This window comes from Epinephelus lanceolatus, chromosome 8 (genome assembly GCF_041903045.1).
Source record: "Epinephelus lanceolatus isolate andai-2023 chromosome 8, ASM4190304v1, whole genome shotgun sequence".
In the NCBI taxonomy this organism is placed as follows: Eukaryota; Metazoa; Chordata; class Actinopteri; order Perciformes; family Serranidae; genus Epinephelus; species Epinephelus lanceolatus.
Window position 1 is genome coordinate 46,310,460 of NC_135741.1, and position 18,792 is coordinate 46,329,251.

At 41.5% G+C, this 18,792-nt stretch overlaps 1 protein-coding gene across 6 annotated transcripts in view; it reads left to right on the forward strand.

The window, feature by feature from the left end:
* The window catches only part of ephb2a (eph receptor B2a), a 154,423-nt gene that overhangs the window by 13,247 nt on the left and 122,384 nt on the right, over positions 1 to 18,792 (forward strand). The window contains exon 1 of one of the 6 annotated variants that reach the window (XM_033629969.2): positions 4,066 to 4,131. The exons of the other annotated variants lie outside the window; for them this stretch is intronic. Coding sequence (XP_033485860.1) covers positions 4,107 to 4,131 — 25 coding nt within the window. The 5' untranslated portion in view covers positions 4,066 to 4,106. Of the gene's footprint in view, positions 1 to 4,065; positions 4,132 to 18,792 lie in introns of those variants that run through there. 6 annotated transcript variants of the gene reach the window in all.

Sequence of the window (18,792 nt, forward strand, 5' to 3'; positions counted from 1 at the left end):
AGCAGCTAACAGCTGTTAGCAACCAGCGCCGCTAACAGTGGCTAACAGCTGTTACCGGCCAGCGCCGCTGTTAGCGGCTCTGTTAGCTGTTACTGCTGTTACCTCTCTCCTGCAGCAGCTCTTTCCAGCTGGGAAAGGCTACCTTGATGTTGACCCTCGTTTTTTGAATCTTCCGGTCATGTTGCCTTTTTGATTCCCTTTTGAGCTTTGTTGGTGATGAGTATTCTGTCTCCTGTGATGGTGCATATGCATGATCCTGCATTATGCTGAAAGAGTGGGACTTTGTTTCAGATTTGCCAGGGTAGTAGCGAAGCGCCTCTTGCTCCTCTCCTTTGGCTTCTCAGTCACGCAGCGCTGGCCTGGATCTCAATGAAAACACTGACGGTGGGGCTGTATGTCCCTTGCTGGCGGATGTATTCTCAAGATGGCGAAATGTTATGGAACCCCCCAGACGACTTACCCGCACAATGTACAAACAAATCCGAAATAAGTCACATTATTGGTGGAGGTAATACACCAATGGTGACATATTTATGAATGCAGACATCAATTTTTGCCAATAAACAACTGAAAATGTTACACAATGTCCCTTTAAGATGACACAGTCTCTTTTGTTTGATATCTAGTGTTGGCAAAAAATGTTGTTGCACATTTCTGATCCGTCATTAGCGCTGTTAAGCTTGTTTACTATACTGCATGAATGCTGCTGTCATACTGATTGTCCTGCTGAGCCCTGTTCAAACTTTAAAATTATAATGGAAAAATACCCAAAAAACACGAATTGTCAAATATTTAATATATATATTTAACATAATTCTGAGTTGAGTACAGCCCTAATTAATAGATAGATAGGACAGTTGGACAAAACAATGACAATTATAGCTGCTGCGCAGCGATGGGTCGGGTCTGGGCATTTTTAGGCAATTCTGAGCAACAAGCAGAAGAATTGGAAGAAATTTAGCAACACAATCTGCCTTTTGCATCAGCTGAGGCTTGAACTCACAACCTCTGAGGCTAAGAATCAATTTCTATTTCACTGAGCTAATTAGTCAGTGACAATTCATGAGTAGCTTCACAAATTGACTAAGCCAGACGTGCAGGTTTAGCAGCCGTCCATGCATGGAAAAGCAGATTTCTAACCACTGTAAAAAAATTCACTTATCAAGACAAAAATGTGAAAATACACATATTGCATCTAGACAGCATGGGGATGTTGGTAATAACAATGATTGATTTGCTTCATAAGTGAAAAACTGATGTTTAACTAGTTGAGCTATGTGCAAAGTGAGAAGCCTCAGAATACAAACTGAAAAGTCTATGACTGCCATTGATTCAGTAGATTGAGGAACAGAATAATGATCAGTCAGCAGACAGGATACATCCCCCTGCTGATGTAAACAGCTGACCTATGGTAACAGTAAGAAGGATTCAGCCTCCCTTGGCTCTGCCATCTTCTTCGCTTCACCACTTTATGTAAGCCCTGACAGACTTGACGGCTTCAGCCACATCACCAGCCAATCACCACCAGCCTTTCTCTGCTCTGCCTCCACTCTCCTTTTATTCACACACACACAGACTATTTTTACCTGGCAGGGCACATTTACAGAGTATCATGCCTCCTGGCTGCCTCTCAACTGGAGTTAAATTGCACATAATACCCATGTCTTGTAGCAGCTTATGTTCTTATTAATTTTGGTTTAAATGAAACAAAAAGGATGCTAATTAATTATGCAAAACACATCTTCCTGTACAACAGTAACTATTGAAAGTACAACTGTCATTATTTGTCATTGACAAGACAAATGTATGTATCTCTTGGAATGACCAAAGGAAAGATATTTAAATGTCTTTAATACTTCTGCACTGACAGCAGCCCTCATATTTTTATTTCTGTGGGTAGGGCTGCCACTTTAAAGTTGGAGATTTAAATTGTAAGTTTTTTTCTTTTTTCTTTTTTAAAGCTAGTGAGTGTGCTGTACAGTGCACTACTGGGAATTTTTTTCTGCGGAGTGGGTGCTCCTGACTTTCACGTTACTCTCTGGTACAGACTGCTGTGGACATGATGCAGTGGCACAGAGAAGAAGAGTCTTTCCACGGTAAGGGGCTGTTCACATTCCGATTTTTTTGCGCAATGGCTGCGCCCTGAGATAAACAGAGTTCAACTTTTGGAATGCAGCAACATGCACTGCATGTCATGCAGGGGCAATTGCTCTGAGACAACAAGGGTGGCTGAACTTCCCCTAAAATTTCATAGAAGAAATGGTCAAATATGCACTATTGAATTTACATTAAAATAAGAATTTACATTGCATTAAACGTGCGCTAGGATGCGTTTAACATCACGACTATGATATTCAAATGTTAGCTGTTTATCACCAGTTTTCAAACGCGACCTCCCTGTCATACATTCTCGTGTCAACACAGCTGACGTGAAGCTTCCATTCCTATGAGACTGCATTGAGCAGGATTTTTTTATGCAGCAAAGTGAGACGGTCATTGGATAAATGCGACAAAATCGTAACTTCCAGGGAGGCTCAGCTTCCCTGGGACCTAATGGAGTGGTAGGCAGGAGAGGATTCTCGGTGTATGCATGATGATTGGAGGAATTATCTAAAAGGCTGAACCCCTTTGTGATTGACAGCGCTTTGCATTTCGAGCGCAGTCCCATCCGGATATTTATATATATACGTGTTTAGTATGACAGGTGTTTTGTCAGTGAACTTTGTGAGTTGTAATGGAGCCAAACTGTGTGCCGTTACCTTTGTGAAATGTTGCTGTCCTGGTTTTATATGAGAAGAGGAAAAGATCGCTAGTTGGTAGACTAATTATACAATGTAAAATGCCTTAGACTTTTGCTAATAACATTAGCATGTTGTATTTGTGGGGAAAATGTGTTCAGATAAAGACAAGTGTTTGTCTGTGAATGCTGCGAGTTATAGTGAAGCAGATTTGTGTACTTGTTTTTCAAATTGTCTCTATTAAGCCATGCTTAATGTGTGTTTTGGGTATGTTTTGAATCAACTAAACTTTACAGCACTTCACAGAAACCTCCACCGCTGACTAGTGTTTTGGAGGTGTAACTGCAGAGTGACACTGACACCACCGCACAAGTATAAATGCTCAAAACGACGTAGGCGTGTTCCGGAGTTTCCGGTTAAAAATCTCTCGATGTCTGCTGTGCCATTGTTTTCCTGTGGAAGCTGGCGTTAATGCAGATGTCGGGGTACTTTGCGACTTCGGCGTTGCGTTGTGGGCTTCACCGGTGCTTTGACGCAACGCCGGAAGTTCAGTTTTGTTGAACTTCGACCCCGTTTGACGCTGATCTTTCCATGTAGAGCCAATGATTTTTACAGTAGAACACAGGCGGGGGTGGAGATGGGGCGCAGAAATATTTAAAGATCCGACTGCAAGATGGAGGAGAGATCAGCGTTGGGTCAAGTCAACGGGGAGTGCTGCGACGTCGGCGAATCAGCAAATCGGCAATCATGTGCAAGCGCCTTAAGGCTCTGACATAACATTATCTTTTCTCTTCTGCTTGGAAGTGGTGAACAGCTTACAAATATTAATACGCCACAGTCTCTGGCGTTTGTTCAGTATCTAGTGTTGGCAGAAAATGCTGTTGCACATTTCTGATCCGTTAGTGCCGTTAGCTTGTTTACTATATTACATGAATGTCCTGCTGAGCCCTGTTCAAACTTTAAAACTTTATGTTATTACTATTATCCATATTAAATTGCCAAATCTGTGATCTCTCAGTTGTCAGTCAACTGATGTCATACACAAAGCTTCAAAAATTAGATCATGATGTATAATTTTCTCACACAAAAAGTGAGAAGACTTCACATTTTAGTTTTACCTTGAAACTATTCTGTAAACGTATTCACCTAGCGTTTGTTCTCATTCTTCCAAGGCCACACTTTTTGTTGTTGTTGGAAAGAAGCCAGTCTGGCCTCAGGGCCTTTTGCTGACATTTCTCAGTGGAAATTAGCTATCTAAGCCAATCAATATTCAGTGTTAGGAGCAGCAAAGTGCCCTTTGGCCTGTGGGAGTGGTCATAGAAAACACAGAGCATCGCAACAGCCCATGACCCAGTTCTTCACTGGCCCATGGCTGCTTCAACAAACTTGCAAAGTAGGTTTATGTTCCTTTTTGTGTCTATTCTGTGTTCAACTTGTCGAGTTACCTCTCAGTTCAGTTCCTAAGATACTAACCACGTCATCTACTATTACTATATTTATATACTATTATTATTTATATTTTTATTAATATTATTATTATATTTTTATATAAACATGGGATCCACACAGGTAGCTGTGATGAAAAGACATGTTATAGTCCTGCCTGTTGTCTTACCATGTTTCTTTTTTTCAAAACTAACCTTTCCCATTGCTTGCTGGATCTGTAATTTTGCAGCATTTAGTAGCCATTTCCCCTAGAGTTGTTCTCATTATATCTCTACCTCTCTGATCCACCTTTTATTTTACTGTCTTTCAACACTACTTAGTAGGAAGGACAAATATTAATAAAATGAAATATTAATAAACCAGTTGGCAAGTCCAAATTTGCATAACACTGACAGGATGAACAGAATATTATTTTAGTTATTTAATTAATTATTATTATTGAATATAATTATTTTAGAAGTGCAATTTTTTTTTACATTTTGATTAATTTGTTTAGTTGCTGTGACATTAAGTTCACCCAGACTAATTGTTAATGACATTGGTAAATGCAACCAGTCTCTTAAGTCACTTGTACATCCCACTATGGAATGGGTCTGTTCATTTGTTAGACCCAGTGTTTCATGTTCAGAAATTCCCATCCCTAAACCTACTATATGCTGCTTTAATCGGTGGAGCAGCTGACTGCATTGAGGACAGCAGGCAGCTTGGGGCACAGATGCTGTATCTGTTTGACTGTGCAGGAGAGGAAAGTACACCATGCCCACATAGGCACTGAACATCTTACCTTCTCCTCAGAGCTCACACCCTTCTGGAGAAACTGTCAGGGAAAAATAGCAAAACTGTAGTTTTATCAGTAAAGTCCAGGCCAGAGTCAATAGGAACTCTGTTTAAACTGGGCAATTCTGCAGCAAACAGTTATGTTAAAGGGCCACTGTGTAAAATGGGTTGAAAACCGTTGAAAACAGTGACATCAGGTGTCAAATTCTAGATTGCAGGGCTCACTCGCTCACCCCTCCTGTCGGGTAAATGACGGTGGCCTCGTAGGGACAAAAAGCCTTGTGCAGACACAAGTTTTTCAGGAGTAGGTCTATCTAGCGATGAGGTGAATGTTTATTTAGAAATCTAAACCATGTTACGATATTGTAATGAATCCCTCACGAGCAGGAGACCAGAGTAGCATTCGGGAAAAAGGCCCGTTTATTTGAGTACTCCAAAAACTCTGGTAACACTCCAGGGGGTAAAAGACTCCGTCCCAAACTCTGACTCTTCTAGCGTAACACACACACTCCATACACACATTATCGTCTACAATACCAAGCGGGTACCCCCTCCCCCCTCTGCTCCACCAATCTCCAGCCCACACACTGACTGACAGCGTAGCCTGTAAACAGAGCTCAGTTGTTTATTTAGCCTAGCGATATCTCCGGACTATAGTCGCTGCAATGGACGACTTTGAACGCGATTTTCAAGAGTTTCTTGTAGCGGACACAGACCCAGAGCCATACCTGTTTGAGCCGGAGCATACAGATGAGGAACTTGGATGCTGAGCGGGCGAGACGAGAGGCTGAATCCTCCGCTCCCATTTTGCTGCACAGGATGGGATTCGGTGCTGCCATCGCTGGGGAGATATATCACCAGGAGGAAAAGCGCCGCAGAGAGTGCATCACAAGGAGTGAAGTTGCATCTTCTTTTCCTCGCAGATGACGGTTCGGGTTCATTCTCTCCTGTTGCGTGGTTAGTGTGGTCCATTTGCAAACTTTAGAACTAAAAAAACTTTTCACTACTCTCTGTCAACGAACTACTAACACTCTCTGCTGTTTCCTCCTCCTTCTTCCTTCCTTCCACTGTCTTCGTTGGTTTATTTATACACGCGAAACGCGTTCTCTGGCTGGCTGGATTGTCCGCTCGGACTGCCTTACATACATGGCGGCGCAAGATGGCGACCTCTCTAAAGCAAGGCCCTTGCTATATATATATATATATATATACAGTACAGGCCAAAAGTTTGGACACACCTTCTCATTCAATGCGTTTTCTTTATTTTCATGACTATTTACATTGTAGATTCTCACTGAAGGCATCAAAACTATGAATGAACACATGTGGAATTATGTACTTAACAAAAAAAGGTGAAATAACTGAAAACATGTTTTATATTCTAGTTTCTTCAAAATAGCCACCCTTTGCTCCGATTACTGCTTTGCACACTCTTGGCATTCTCTCCATGAGCTTCAAGAGGTAGTCACCTGAAATGGTTTCCACTTCACAGGTGTGCCTTATCAGGGTTAATTAGTGGAATTTCTTGCTTTATCAATGGGGTTGGGACCATCAGTTGTGTTGTGCAGAAGTCAGGTTAATACACAGCCGACAGCCCTATTGGACAACTGTTAAAATTCATATTATGGCAAGAACCAATCAGCTAACTAAAGAAAAACGAGTGGCCATCATTACTTTAAGAAATGAAGGTCAGTCAGTCTGGAAAATTGCAAAAACTTTAAATGTGTCCCCAAGTGGAGTCGCAAAAACCATCAAGCGCTACAACGAAACTGGCACACATGAGGACCGACCCAGGAAAGGAAGACCAAGAGTCACCTCTGCTTCTGAGGATAAGTTCATCCAAGTCACCAGCCTCAGAAATGGCAAGTTAACAGCAGCTCAGATCAGAGACCAGATGAATGCCACACAGAGTTCTAGCAGCAGACCCATCTCTAGAACAACTGTTAAGAGGAGACTGCGCGAATCAGGCCTTCATGGTCAAATAGCTGCTAGGAAACCACTGCTAAGGAGAGGCAACAAGCAGAATTTGTTTGGGCCAAGAAACACAAGGAATGGACATTAGACCAGTGGAAATCTGTGCTTTGGTCTGATGAGTCCAAATTTGAGATCTTTGGTTCCAACCGCCGTGTCTTTGTGAGACGCAGAAAAGGTGAACGGATGGATTCCACATGCCTGGTTCCCACTGTGAAGCATGGAGGAGGAGGTGTGATGGTGTGGGGGTGTTTTGCTGGTGACACTGTTGGGGATTTATTCAAAATTGAAGGCACACTGAACCAGCATGGCTACCACAGCATCCTGCAGCGACATGCCATCCCATCCGGTTTGCGTTTAGTTGGACCATCATTTATTTTTCAACAGGACAATGACCCCAAACACACCTCCAGGCTGTGTAAGGGCTATTTGACCAAGAAGGAGAGTGATGGAGTGCTGCGGCAGATGACCTGGCCTCCACAGTCACCGGACCTGAACCCAATCGAGATGGTTTGGGGTGAGCTGGACCGCAGAGTGAAGGCAAAGGGGCCAACAAGTGCTAAACACCTCTGGGAACTCCTTCAAGACTGTTGGAAAACCATTTCAGGTGACTACCTCTTGAAGCTCATGGAGAGAATGCCAAGAGTGTGCAAAGCAGTAATCAGAGCAAAGGGTGGCTATTTTGAAGAAACTAGAATATAAAACATGTTTTCAGTTATTTCACCTTTTTTTGTTAAGTACATAACTCCACATGTGTTCATTCATAGTTTTGATGCCTTCAGTGAGAATCTACAATGTAAATAGTCATGAAAATAAAGAAAACGCATTGAATGAGAAGGTGTGTCCAAACTTTTGGCCTGTACTGTATATAAAAGCATAATTATAAGGCTACGAAAACTAAATGAATTTTATTTTATAGCGATTATACACCTATATAAACATGGGTAGAATATTCAGATTCAGATTCAGATTTGACAATAAACCATGCCAAATATTACACACTGGCCCTTTAAAATGTCCAGTGCCAATGCACTAACCCTAACCTTAACTAAATAGTTGCTTAACCATTCTGTAGTCACCAAGCTGTTGTAGAAAAAAAAACTTTGGTATCAAATGTTTTTGACTTAAATGTTCAGAAAAATATTTACTGAATATCAGATAAGTCCAGTATCAAACTTCTGTCAGATCAGGGTTAAGTGGACTACTTTAACGCGGGGTTCAGACTACACTATAGGCCAATTAAAGCCTGAAATGGCGTCATATGGTGTCGGCCCAGATTGTGAATGGCTATGCGTGTTGTGCGCAATATGTATGTATGTCAACAACACCCCAGCCTTTTTGATATTTCCTATGGGGATGCTTGCATAATAGAGTTAAAAGGGGAAAATGATGGTGTGAAACAGCAGAGGCACTTAAGCCACCCGGTGAGTATACTGCCATCAACATCAAGCTAGCAACAAATGTTATTTCTTAGTAATGGTGGATTAAAAAGGAATATAATTCACAAATAGTGGCAGGGCTTTTACTTACTACATCAGCAGAGCATGCCAACTTCATTTGAAACGGACAACATTAGAAACTGGTCTTTATTTCTTATTCCCTCTGTATTTTTCTATTTTTTACTTTTAATCAACTCCAGTTTGCCCTGTTAAAGTCAATGCATCATGGCGTCATTTCGAACTTAACACTCCCAGTCTAAAATTAAAAGCTCCGTATCATTTATGTTGAGTGAATGGGAAATGAACGGCTATAGTGACTGAAAGAATAGTAATAATAATAAAAATAGGACAAGAATAATCTGATGACATCACGCATGCCATGCAAGACGACCAACAGTGATTGGTGGTGGAACAATGTGTACTCTGTCATGTCTGTCAGCCAAGTCACGTCAAGAATTAATTTGTTTTTTAAGACTTATTTGGGGCATTTTTGCCTTTAACGGTATTTATTACTTTCATTAATGTTGTTGTTGTTGTTGTTGTTGTAAGCTATTAACATTATTGTCTGTCCTGCATCACTCTCTGTCTCTGTCTCTCTCTCTGTCTCTCTTTCTGTCTCATTGTGACATTCAGATTACTGTTAATTTATTATGCTGATCTGTTCTGTACGTCATCTATTGCACATCTGTCCGTCCTGGAAGAGGGATCCCTCCTCAGTTGCTCTTCCTGAGGTTTCTACCGTTTTTTTTCCCCGTTAAAGGTTTTTTTTTTGGGGAGTTTTTCCTTATCCGCTGTGAGGGTCCAAAGGACAGAGGGATGTCGTATGCTGTAAAGCCCTGTGAGGCAAATTGTGATTTGTGATATTGGGCTTTATAAATAAAATTGATTGATTCTTTGATTGATTGATTGATTGATTGATTGATTGATAGTGTAGGGAAGGGGGAGAGAGAGAGGAGACAACATGCAGCAAGGGTCTGCAGGTTGGAATCGAACCCATGCCCATGTACAAGGACAGAGCCTTTGTACATGGGGTGCCTGCTCTATCCAGTAATCTGCCGACACCCCGGCAAGAATTTATGACTCCATAGTTGTCTAATCTGACACAGTGACTGTCGGAACAGACAAAAATGTCACGTAGTCTGAATCTGGCATAAAGTATTCTCTGAACTGCATCATCATTATCAACTGGTTTCCCCTCTTATCTGAACTGCTGTCAACAAACATCACCTCTGGGTCTCAGATCATCATCTCTTTTTATTCACATTACAGAGCTGTCATGAACATGTGTTTGAGGCAGTAGGATTGAGAACCCAAACTCAGAGGCTGAACAGGGCACTGGACACTTACAGTCAAGCCCCTCACATAGTTGGTATACAGAACATACAAAACGGAGTTTTCTTTAACCACCACAAGGTGAATAACACTTGTTCAAATTGGTGGTGTGTCTGGGCTTAACTTCTGTACAGACTAAAGCTCAGACATCCTAGAAAACAGACTTCAAATTTCAAATTTTCAAAACTTTGGAAAATTCCCATGTGATTGAAAGTGTGGAAAGTCTTGTGTTTAAATCAGCTGTGGTCTGTGAGGTGCTCTGCATGGTTTCCTCCCACAGTCCAAAGACATGCAGCTTGCAGTTTGTCTCTGGTGTACCCCGGTCTCTCTCCCAGTGCATGCTAGTGTAGACTCCAGTCATCCACAGCCCTAAGGAGCTTCAGCAGGATGGGCTGGCACATGATCTAAAGACAACAGAAGTGTAATAAAGAGAACAGGAGAGAAAAGATACATTTCCATTGTAATTTAGAGTTCAAGTGAATGAACCTGTTAGGAGGCCCTGGGGCAAACATTCGTTGTTGGACCTCTATTGATCCACCCCACCTCCAACCTGTGCTTTGTCAATGACAAGTGCACTTTTGAGATGTTTCTACAGTTATGATTTCTGGCTTCTACCTGTCTGCTGCTCTTCTGAGTTGATGTCACATGCACTGTTACAGTTAAGGTCAAAATTATTAGCCCCCAAGGAACTATGGGACATTTCCTTAAAATCCTCCCCCATGTTTGCATCATTCATAAAACTTTACAAAGTAAGACATTCATCAATGTTAAGGCCCCTACTTGGTACATTTTGAAATGTAAAATAAAACTCCAGGTTTGCTTTATACCACATGAAGGTAAAATTGAGGTGGTCAAAATTATTAGCCCCCATGTGATTTTTGGCTTTCAAAACACACCTGAGCAACCAATTAGCACTGAACTTGACTTAAGGGACTCCAGTGAATAGGGCTAGTGGCACTTAAATACTTGTTTGAGAAGGACTTGTCTTAAATTCTTGGTAAGATGTAATTTCATCATGCCAAAAAGTAAAGAAATCAGTCTTGGACTCAGAAAGAAGATAGTGGATGCTCATCTTAAGGAGAAGGCTATACTGCCATTTCCGAGCATTTCACAGTGTCTAGAACAGCTGTACATCGCATCATTGCAAAGCACAAGGAGACAAAGTCTGTTAGAAACAAAGCTGAGCATGGTCGAAAGTGCAAGATTTCAAAAACTCCAAAGCCAGACTCAAGTTTGCCCATGAACTTTTGAAACATGTTTCATTGAACCCTAAATACACAGTTGCCACAGTTAAACATGTTGGTGGGAGCAGTGGCGCCTTATAAGGGGGAAAAGTTCCAAGGGCCCCTGACTGACAGGGGCCCCAGAAATAGGTAAAAAAAGAAAATAAGATTATTAAACCATCATCATTGAGAATGTTTTTTTTTTCAAATATAGTAATACAATTAATGATCTCTTTGTTTTTACTGGTTTTGGTAAAGGTTAAATATCCCCATTGACCAAAAAGTAAACATCCATATTGACTGACCACCCCCTGTATCTACATAAAATGGTTTAGTCCTCCCTTAGCGCGCTGATGGTGACGGTGACGGTGACGGTGCCTAGCAGCAGTCAGCAGTTGCGCTAGAATGCTACATTCATGATCATACTAGCTAGTACTAAAAGAAAATCTGGTTTTCAAAAAAGGAAAGAGAGAAAGGAGAGAGAGGAGAGGCAAAAGAAAGGGTGTCAATATGTGAGCCAGTTTTTCCCCAAGAAAGGTGGGTAGCCTATAGTCTGTGAGTGGTAGAAATGAACCTGTTAGCTTAATTAATGTCCATAGTGAAATAAACTAGCTACAGACTATTGTTAGCCTACATTTCACTCCTTTTTAACCTACATTTAATCAGTGCAGGTAAATGTTTAGCAAGATATTCATATTAAATCAGTTGTCCCTGCCTCTTTTACCAGACTCAACAACAGATGAGTCAGAAGCAGCAGCCCTGTCTCCCCATAACTTTACCCCTAACCCGTCCCAATGAAAAAGGTGAGCAACATTGTGTTGAATGACATGCCAGTTAGCATCATTGCAGGGAGTCTGTTGGAATTTCTCTCTCTCTCTCTCTTGCTCTTTTTTACCATTAGGCCTACAAAAGAGAAAACGAAATATTTTTTAATGACAGAAATTCAAACAAATTATTTTTCCATATAATGATTATTATGAAACAAAAACAGCCTACAAGTGTCTGTACTGGATGCTGGACAGTTGGAAACATTAAGTAGCCTAACTCAGCCTGTATTAAAGTTACAGGCAATATTAAAATAATCCAGTTACATGTTTTCATTTAGATTGAATTATGGCCGTTAAATGACATTGATACATACAGACTTACCAAAAATCAGCTGTTTTCATTATTTTGAGATGATGATCTTAATTTATTTTGATTGAAAAGTTAATATATATTTAAGTTACTTTTTTAAGTCTTTCATTAGCCTAATGGTTTTGCGATTTTACAATAAAAATTACATTAGACTGTTTGAGTTTGAGGCAGTAAGATATAACTTTATTTAAGAATATGCACCATGTGATCACAACATACCATACACAAAAAATAGTTAAAAGTAGTGCTGCACGATATGATAAAAATGTGCGATTGCCATTATGGTGGACAATATCGCAATTTGCGATTGCGATTACAATATAATACATAAATGGTATCATGAGTCTTCTCGCTTGATTCAGTGTTTCCCCTACATTAGATTAGGGGGGCAATGACCTGACCTGACATAGTTATTATTATGGGCAGACAGTGTGTAAATGACCATCAACAGACTGAGCACAGTGAAACACGCTGCTCGCACAGCAGTGCAGCACGGCACTGTACACAGCGGAGCGAGCCTGTGTTGCGTTCAGGCGTTGTCACGTAAATGACAAATTCCAGCACGCCATAGCATAACACAGCAGCATGTCAAGTGGGCCGAACCCAAGCAAAATTGCTCAATTTTTAATTTGTTATTATATAGTTTGTTATGGAGTCCGTGATTTCCCCGTGACACTCACAAATGTATGCCTAACTGTGCTTGGGTGTTGTTTTATGAGGCTCTGGCGGCTTTCAGCTGTCTCTTTGGAGAGGTAGTCACTTTCACAGGCACACATGTTAACATTTATTTACATTAAATCGCAAATTGCAGCCTTTTATGCGGTTATGTAATCGCACAGCCTGACATCGCGATTGCGATTGTGATTAGATTAATCATGCAGCACTAGTTAAAAGTAGATTTTAACAAAGGGTCCCTCTGTAACATAGGGCCACAGGAGTTGCTAATAAACTGATATTTGATATTGTTCTTGAATGGTAAAAATTCTTAAACAAATGCTTAAAGAGGCAACAGATAGGATTCGTTTTTTTTAGCTTGGCGCCACCTAGTGTCAGCGATGTTGCTCGCGCTGTCACAACAACCAAATTGACCGTGGGGATCAGAGATAATCAATAAAATGTAGGCTGTAAAGTCACCAGTATACCTCTATGTATATGTAGAATGAGAAGGTGTGTGGACACTAAATAAATGAGTAAAGAGACTGAGAAACAATTATCAGATTTATTTGAAGATAAAACAAATAATAATGCAAATAATTATACCAGAATGCCCAGTACCAGTACAAACAACTCACAGTAAATTATAACAATATGCACAGTATCAGTACAAACAACAGTAGACGCATAAGGGATAATGTATAGTGAGCCGGCGACAGTTGAAAAATAACTCCCGACAGGGGAATGGAACCCTGACGCACAGTTATTTTTCAACTGTCACCGGCTCACTATACAATATTCCGCTTAGAACATGGCTTACTACTAAAACATTCAAATGTTACAACTGGCATCAATATTATTAAATTGCTGGCAGAGTCTATTGACAGAGGAGAGGCGTTCACCAGACAAACGGGAGCGGAGGAGAGGATTTTACTCCACTTCTCCAGGTTGGAGATGCTGGATGCCCAGTAGCTGCGAAGGCTGCCCTCACATTTATGGCCAGTGACCGGCGTAACTTAGCTGGGCGATGTCCGTGGATAGCTGCCTCCGTGAGAAGAGAACAGAAGGAAGGGAAGGGGGTATCACTGTCCGAGGGCTGCCATAGAATGGCAATGAGTATGTCAGCCGACCAACACTCGCTACCCGCTCCCTGGTTGCGGCGATTTGCGATGCTGGCCAGCTAGGAATGAACTCGCAGCCAGTACAGTACAGTCCTCTCTGGTCTAGCTAACATTTAGCCGTGTTACTTACTGATCCATTAGAAAGAAAGCTAGCGGGACATCGGTTTTGAAGCCTCTTTGGTCACGGAGCTCCCTCCATCTCTTGAACGCCTGACTGAGGTTTACTCTTGTTTTTCCTCTTCTTTTATCACTCTCCTTTTTGCTCTTCTTTGCCTCCTCACACAGAGGAGCTCCTTTTCTTTTGCTAGGCCGTTTTTCACTTGTTTCCAAACCTTGTCCATCTGCCATTGTGCTTGTAGTCTCGCCACCAGACCATCAGAGATCTCCGCCTTCTGATAGTCTGGGGACACTCCTTTCTAAAGTGTGTTTAACACACTGGAGAAAACAGCCGGCAACAAAGCAACACCTCTTGCATTTTTGAAAAGGACACGCCCTCCCAGAAATGTGCGCTCCCCCTTTTTCTCATCCACAAGGAAACAAACACACAGAGAGCTTGAAAATGGATGCCGAGAGATTTAACTCCGTTTTATCAAACGTGTGCTCAGTCCACAAGATTGTGGAAATGAAGGACGTACAGCGGGGCGGCACGGTGGTGTGGTGGTTAGCACTGTCGCCTCACAGCAAGAGGGTTGGGAGCCCTTCTGTGCGGAGTTTGCATGTTCTCCCAGTGTCAGCGTGGGTTCTCTCCGGGCACTCCGGCTTCCTCCCACAGTCCAAAGACATGCAGATTGGGGACTAGGTTAATTGATAACTCTAAATTGTCCGTAGGTGTGAATGTGAGCATGAATGGTTGTTTGTCTCTATGTGTCAGCCCTGCGATAGTCTGGCGACCTGTCCAGGGTGAACCCTGCCTCTCGCCCAGTCAGCTGGGATAGGCTCCAGCCCCCCCGAGACCCTCAAGAGGATGAAGTGGTTAGAAGATGAAGATGAAGGATTTACAGCGACTTTGTTTAAAACTTTTAACGCAGTCGGACAATATTTACAAGCACAAGAGTTAAGCAAGCCACTGAAGGACCATCCTGCGGATTTACTGTTGGTTCTGCAACGTAGGGAGTTTCTTAAACTCTGAAATTGTATCTGCCCATCTAAACACAAAATCAGGGAGAAAGACATTAGTCTTTAGTTAAGCAAAGCATCTAAAGACTGACTTGTGAGTCTATTGTGCTCGTAACTCAACTATCTCATGCCCAACTCCTCATAAGGATCGGCTCCAGTCCCTGATTGGCTGACGACCAATTTTGCAATACATGACGCGTTTCCTGCCATAAAGCATATTTTTTCTGCGAAATTTCACCCCCAGCAGCAGAAGCTTATTACAAAGATTGCAAAGCCACTAAGTAATCTATGTAAACGCTGATAGTTTGATTTTACTGTGGCCACTACCCTGTGCAACCCACAATATTTTCATAATAATATATATAAAGGAAAAGATGTTATCTGTTGCCTCTTTAAGTAATTAAATTACATACAGCCAACTGGCAGTAAACTTGGGTCATTTAGGGCCCCTGGGTTCCTGTGACGTGGTGGTTGCACACTTTGCCTGGAAGGTAATCAACTCTTGTGTAAAAGTTGATGTATTAAGGCTGTGTGTAAATACGATCTCTACATTGTGGGTAGTGAATCATATCTAACATCTTTACTTTACCATTACAAGTCAGTTACATTTAGGATTAAGTTCAGTAAAACCTAATTAAGAAAAGTAATCAGAATAACACAGGAAAGTGTCTGACAGCTGGCCGGCAGTGCTGTGACGTAAAACAAAGTGAATTTCTCAGATGTTTTCCCATGGGTTTAATCCAGCATGGCATACATAGCGTGGCACAGCCTACAAGGATTACGTGTGCTGGACTTGGCCCACTCTCTCCTCCTCTTTGCCCTATTTTTCATTGAATCATGCAGAGAAAGGCAGGACAAGAGCTCTCTTTCTATACATATATACACACACACACACACACACACATATATATATATATATATATATATAGATAGATAGATAGATATAGATATATATATATAAGATGGAGCCAGTGGGAAGGGGAAGGAGCCATTATTGGACAGAAAAAGAGGTAGAGTGAGCTCTACAGTGTCTGATGATAACAAGCATCACACCCAACTTTACTGCAATACAGCAAATCCATCATAAAAATGATTCATTAAGTATTTATGCTTTGAGTTCCTTGAACAGGATGTAATTTGTGTTGCTATTCAGCAGTTCCCTCATGTCAATGAAATGTCCAGCAGCATATTGTGTTAAGTCAGGTGTGATCAAACCGCAGAGACTGAGGAGCTGCCATGACGAATGTCTAGTCACGAAAGGAGGGCAACATATACTAATGCACCCCCGCCCACGGCAGCCCATGCTGTCCCCATTTCCTTGCTCCAGCACCCATTAGCAGCTCCAGCCAATGCCAGCCCCCTGCATTTTCAATGCACAACTGCAGCACAGCTCTTCATTATTAACAAATATGTTAACTTGTGTCTATTAAGCTCCTCTCTCTCTCTCTGATCATGACAGATTTCATGTTTGCTGCAAAATTCATCAGCATACAGGCAAGTGACCTTTTGTTGGATGGAACCAGTTTACAGGAAACAGGGGAAGTATGCATTTTTGTGCAAAAAATGTCACAGCAGTGTCTGCACTTAGTTTCAATCAGCAGGTATTGAATTATAGATATTTCTGCCAATATAAATCTTAAAAAAATAGTCATTACCCACACACTGGAATATTGCAATAATAATTCATATACTGTATCTTACTACAAATATTACATATATTACAACTATGTACACTATATAAAGATTGTATCTATGAAAGGCTATTTGAACAATATTACCACAGTAGCAGACAATATCAATAAGCCTCTATGGAAATACTGAAATTTGTAGGGTATCGAACCTCAGTTTTCATAGTATTCTATATAGTATATTCCTAATACACTAGTATCAAGGATACATCTTGAGAGACTTCCATGCAATACACCTGGGGCAGCTGTGGCTCAGAGGTAGAGCGGGTTGTCCACCAATCAGAAGATTGGCAGCTGATGCCCGGCTCCCCCAACCGCATGCCAAAGAGTCCTAGGGCAAGATACTGAACCCTAAATTGCTCCTGATGGCTGTTCCATCAGTGTGTGAGTGGAGTGCATGTGAATGGTTACTGAGTAGCAGGTGGCACCCTGTATGGTAGCCTTGGCCACCAGTGTGTGAATGGGTGACTGTGACGTGTAGGGTTTAAGCACTGTGGTCAAAGGACTATAGAAAAATGCTACACAAGTGCAGTCCATTTCAATGTTGTGGAAAACTGTGAGAGGACCTGGGGCTCAATGGTCAGAGAACTTAAAGGGATGATTCACCCCAAAATCAGAAAAACCTATATTTCCTCTAACCTGTAGTGCTATGTATCAGTCTAGATTGTTTTGGTTTGGTTAATTTTGGTGCAAGTTCCTGAGTGGTGGAGGTAATGGCTGCAGCGATATCTGCCTTCTCTTCAGTGTAATGGAACGAGATGGCACTCGGCTTGTGCTTCTCAAAGCACCAAAAAACCCACAACAAACGAACAAACAAAAACATTTGTAAAACTCAACAGAAATGTTTCTTTCCAGAAATCATTACTTGGTTACTCAAGATAATCCACAGACCTTGTTGTGAGGAGTTTCATATAGGAATGGTTTTTCTCTACTGAACTACACCTGCCAACTGTATCAACCCCCAGAAGGGAATGGGGGTCATCCCTATGTTTCCAGGGTTCTATGTTTCCCGGGTTCTATGTTTCCCACTTAACCCTGCAAGAAAGGTTCTATGTTCCCTGCTTATACAAAAAGGGTTCTATGTTTCCCGCTTGGTTGAGCGGACAACATAGAACCCGGGAAACATAGAACCTTTTTTGTGTAAGCGGGGAACATAGAACCTTTTTTGCAGGGTTAAGTGGGAAACATAGAACCCTGGAAACATAGATACGCTCCCAGGGAATGTGCATCTACTGCAAGCTCAACTAGCACCACTGAGATAGCTTACGTTACAGCTCAGATGGAAAGGACGCCATTAATGTTTACATCTCCCATTGTGACAAGTGCAAGCCTCTCATTCATGAGCATGCTTCTTTTTGTGCGGTGATATGGTTGGTGGGTGTAGTTCAGTAGAAATAAAATAGTACCTACATGATACTGCTCACAGCGAGGTCTGTGGTCATCTTGAGTAACCGAGTTGGGCTACTGAGTTTTTCAAATGTTTGTTTTTTATTTTTTTGGCACCACAAGCTGATTGTCATCTAGGTCCATTATATTGGAGAGAAGGCAGACATCTCTAATCTCCTACACTCGGCAACTCACACCAAAACTATCTAGACTGATAAATAGCACCACAGGTAGGAGTTAAAATCAAAAATATTTTTGATTTGGGGATGAACTGTCCCTTTAACTCTCCTTATTGTTAGCTGAAGTCTCTGCTGCATGATATCCAGTTTTGCTATTCTTTGCCTTATGCTTGAATTAAAAAAGTATCCTTTTTTTATTTGACCACTCTTTGTGCCAGCAAACTGTTGCCTATTTATTCAGCAGATACAGAGCAACATGATCATTAGGGCTTGGTATCAGCAGTCATAATGCTGGGTTCTGACTACACAGTATCAGCCCAATTATAGCCCGACGCCACCAATCTACATTGTTGGCTTGGATCGTGAATGATAATGAGTGTCATGAGTGTTAATTGGCTGTTTTATCTCATGTAGTGTGTCATAGAGGACAACAACCAATGCCATGTTTGGGATACCTTCCGATGTCCCAGAACACAAAGCAGTCTGCTAAACTGTACAGCAACAACCCCCCAGCCTTTTTGATATTTCTTTTAGGGATGTTACCACACAGAGTAAAAAAGAGAAAAGGCCTTTATTTCTTTTTCC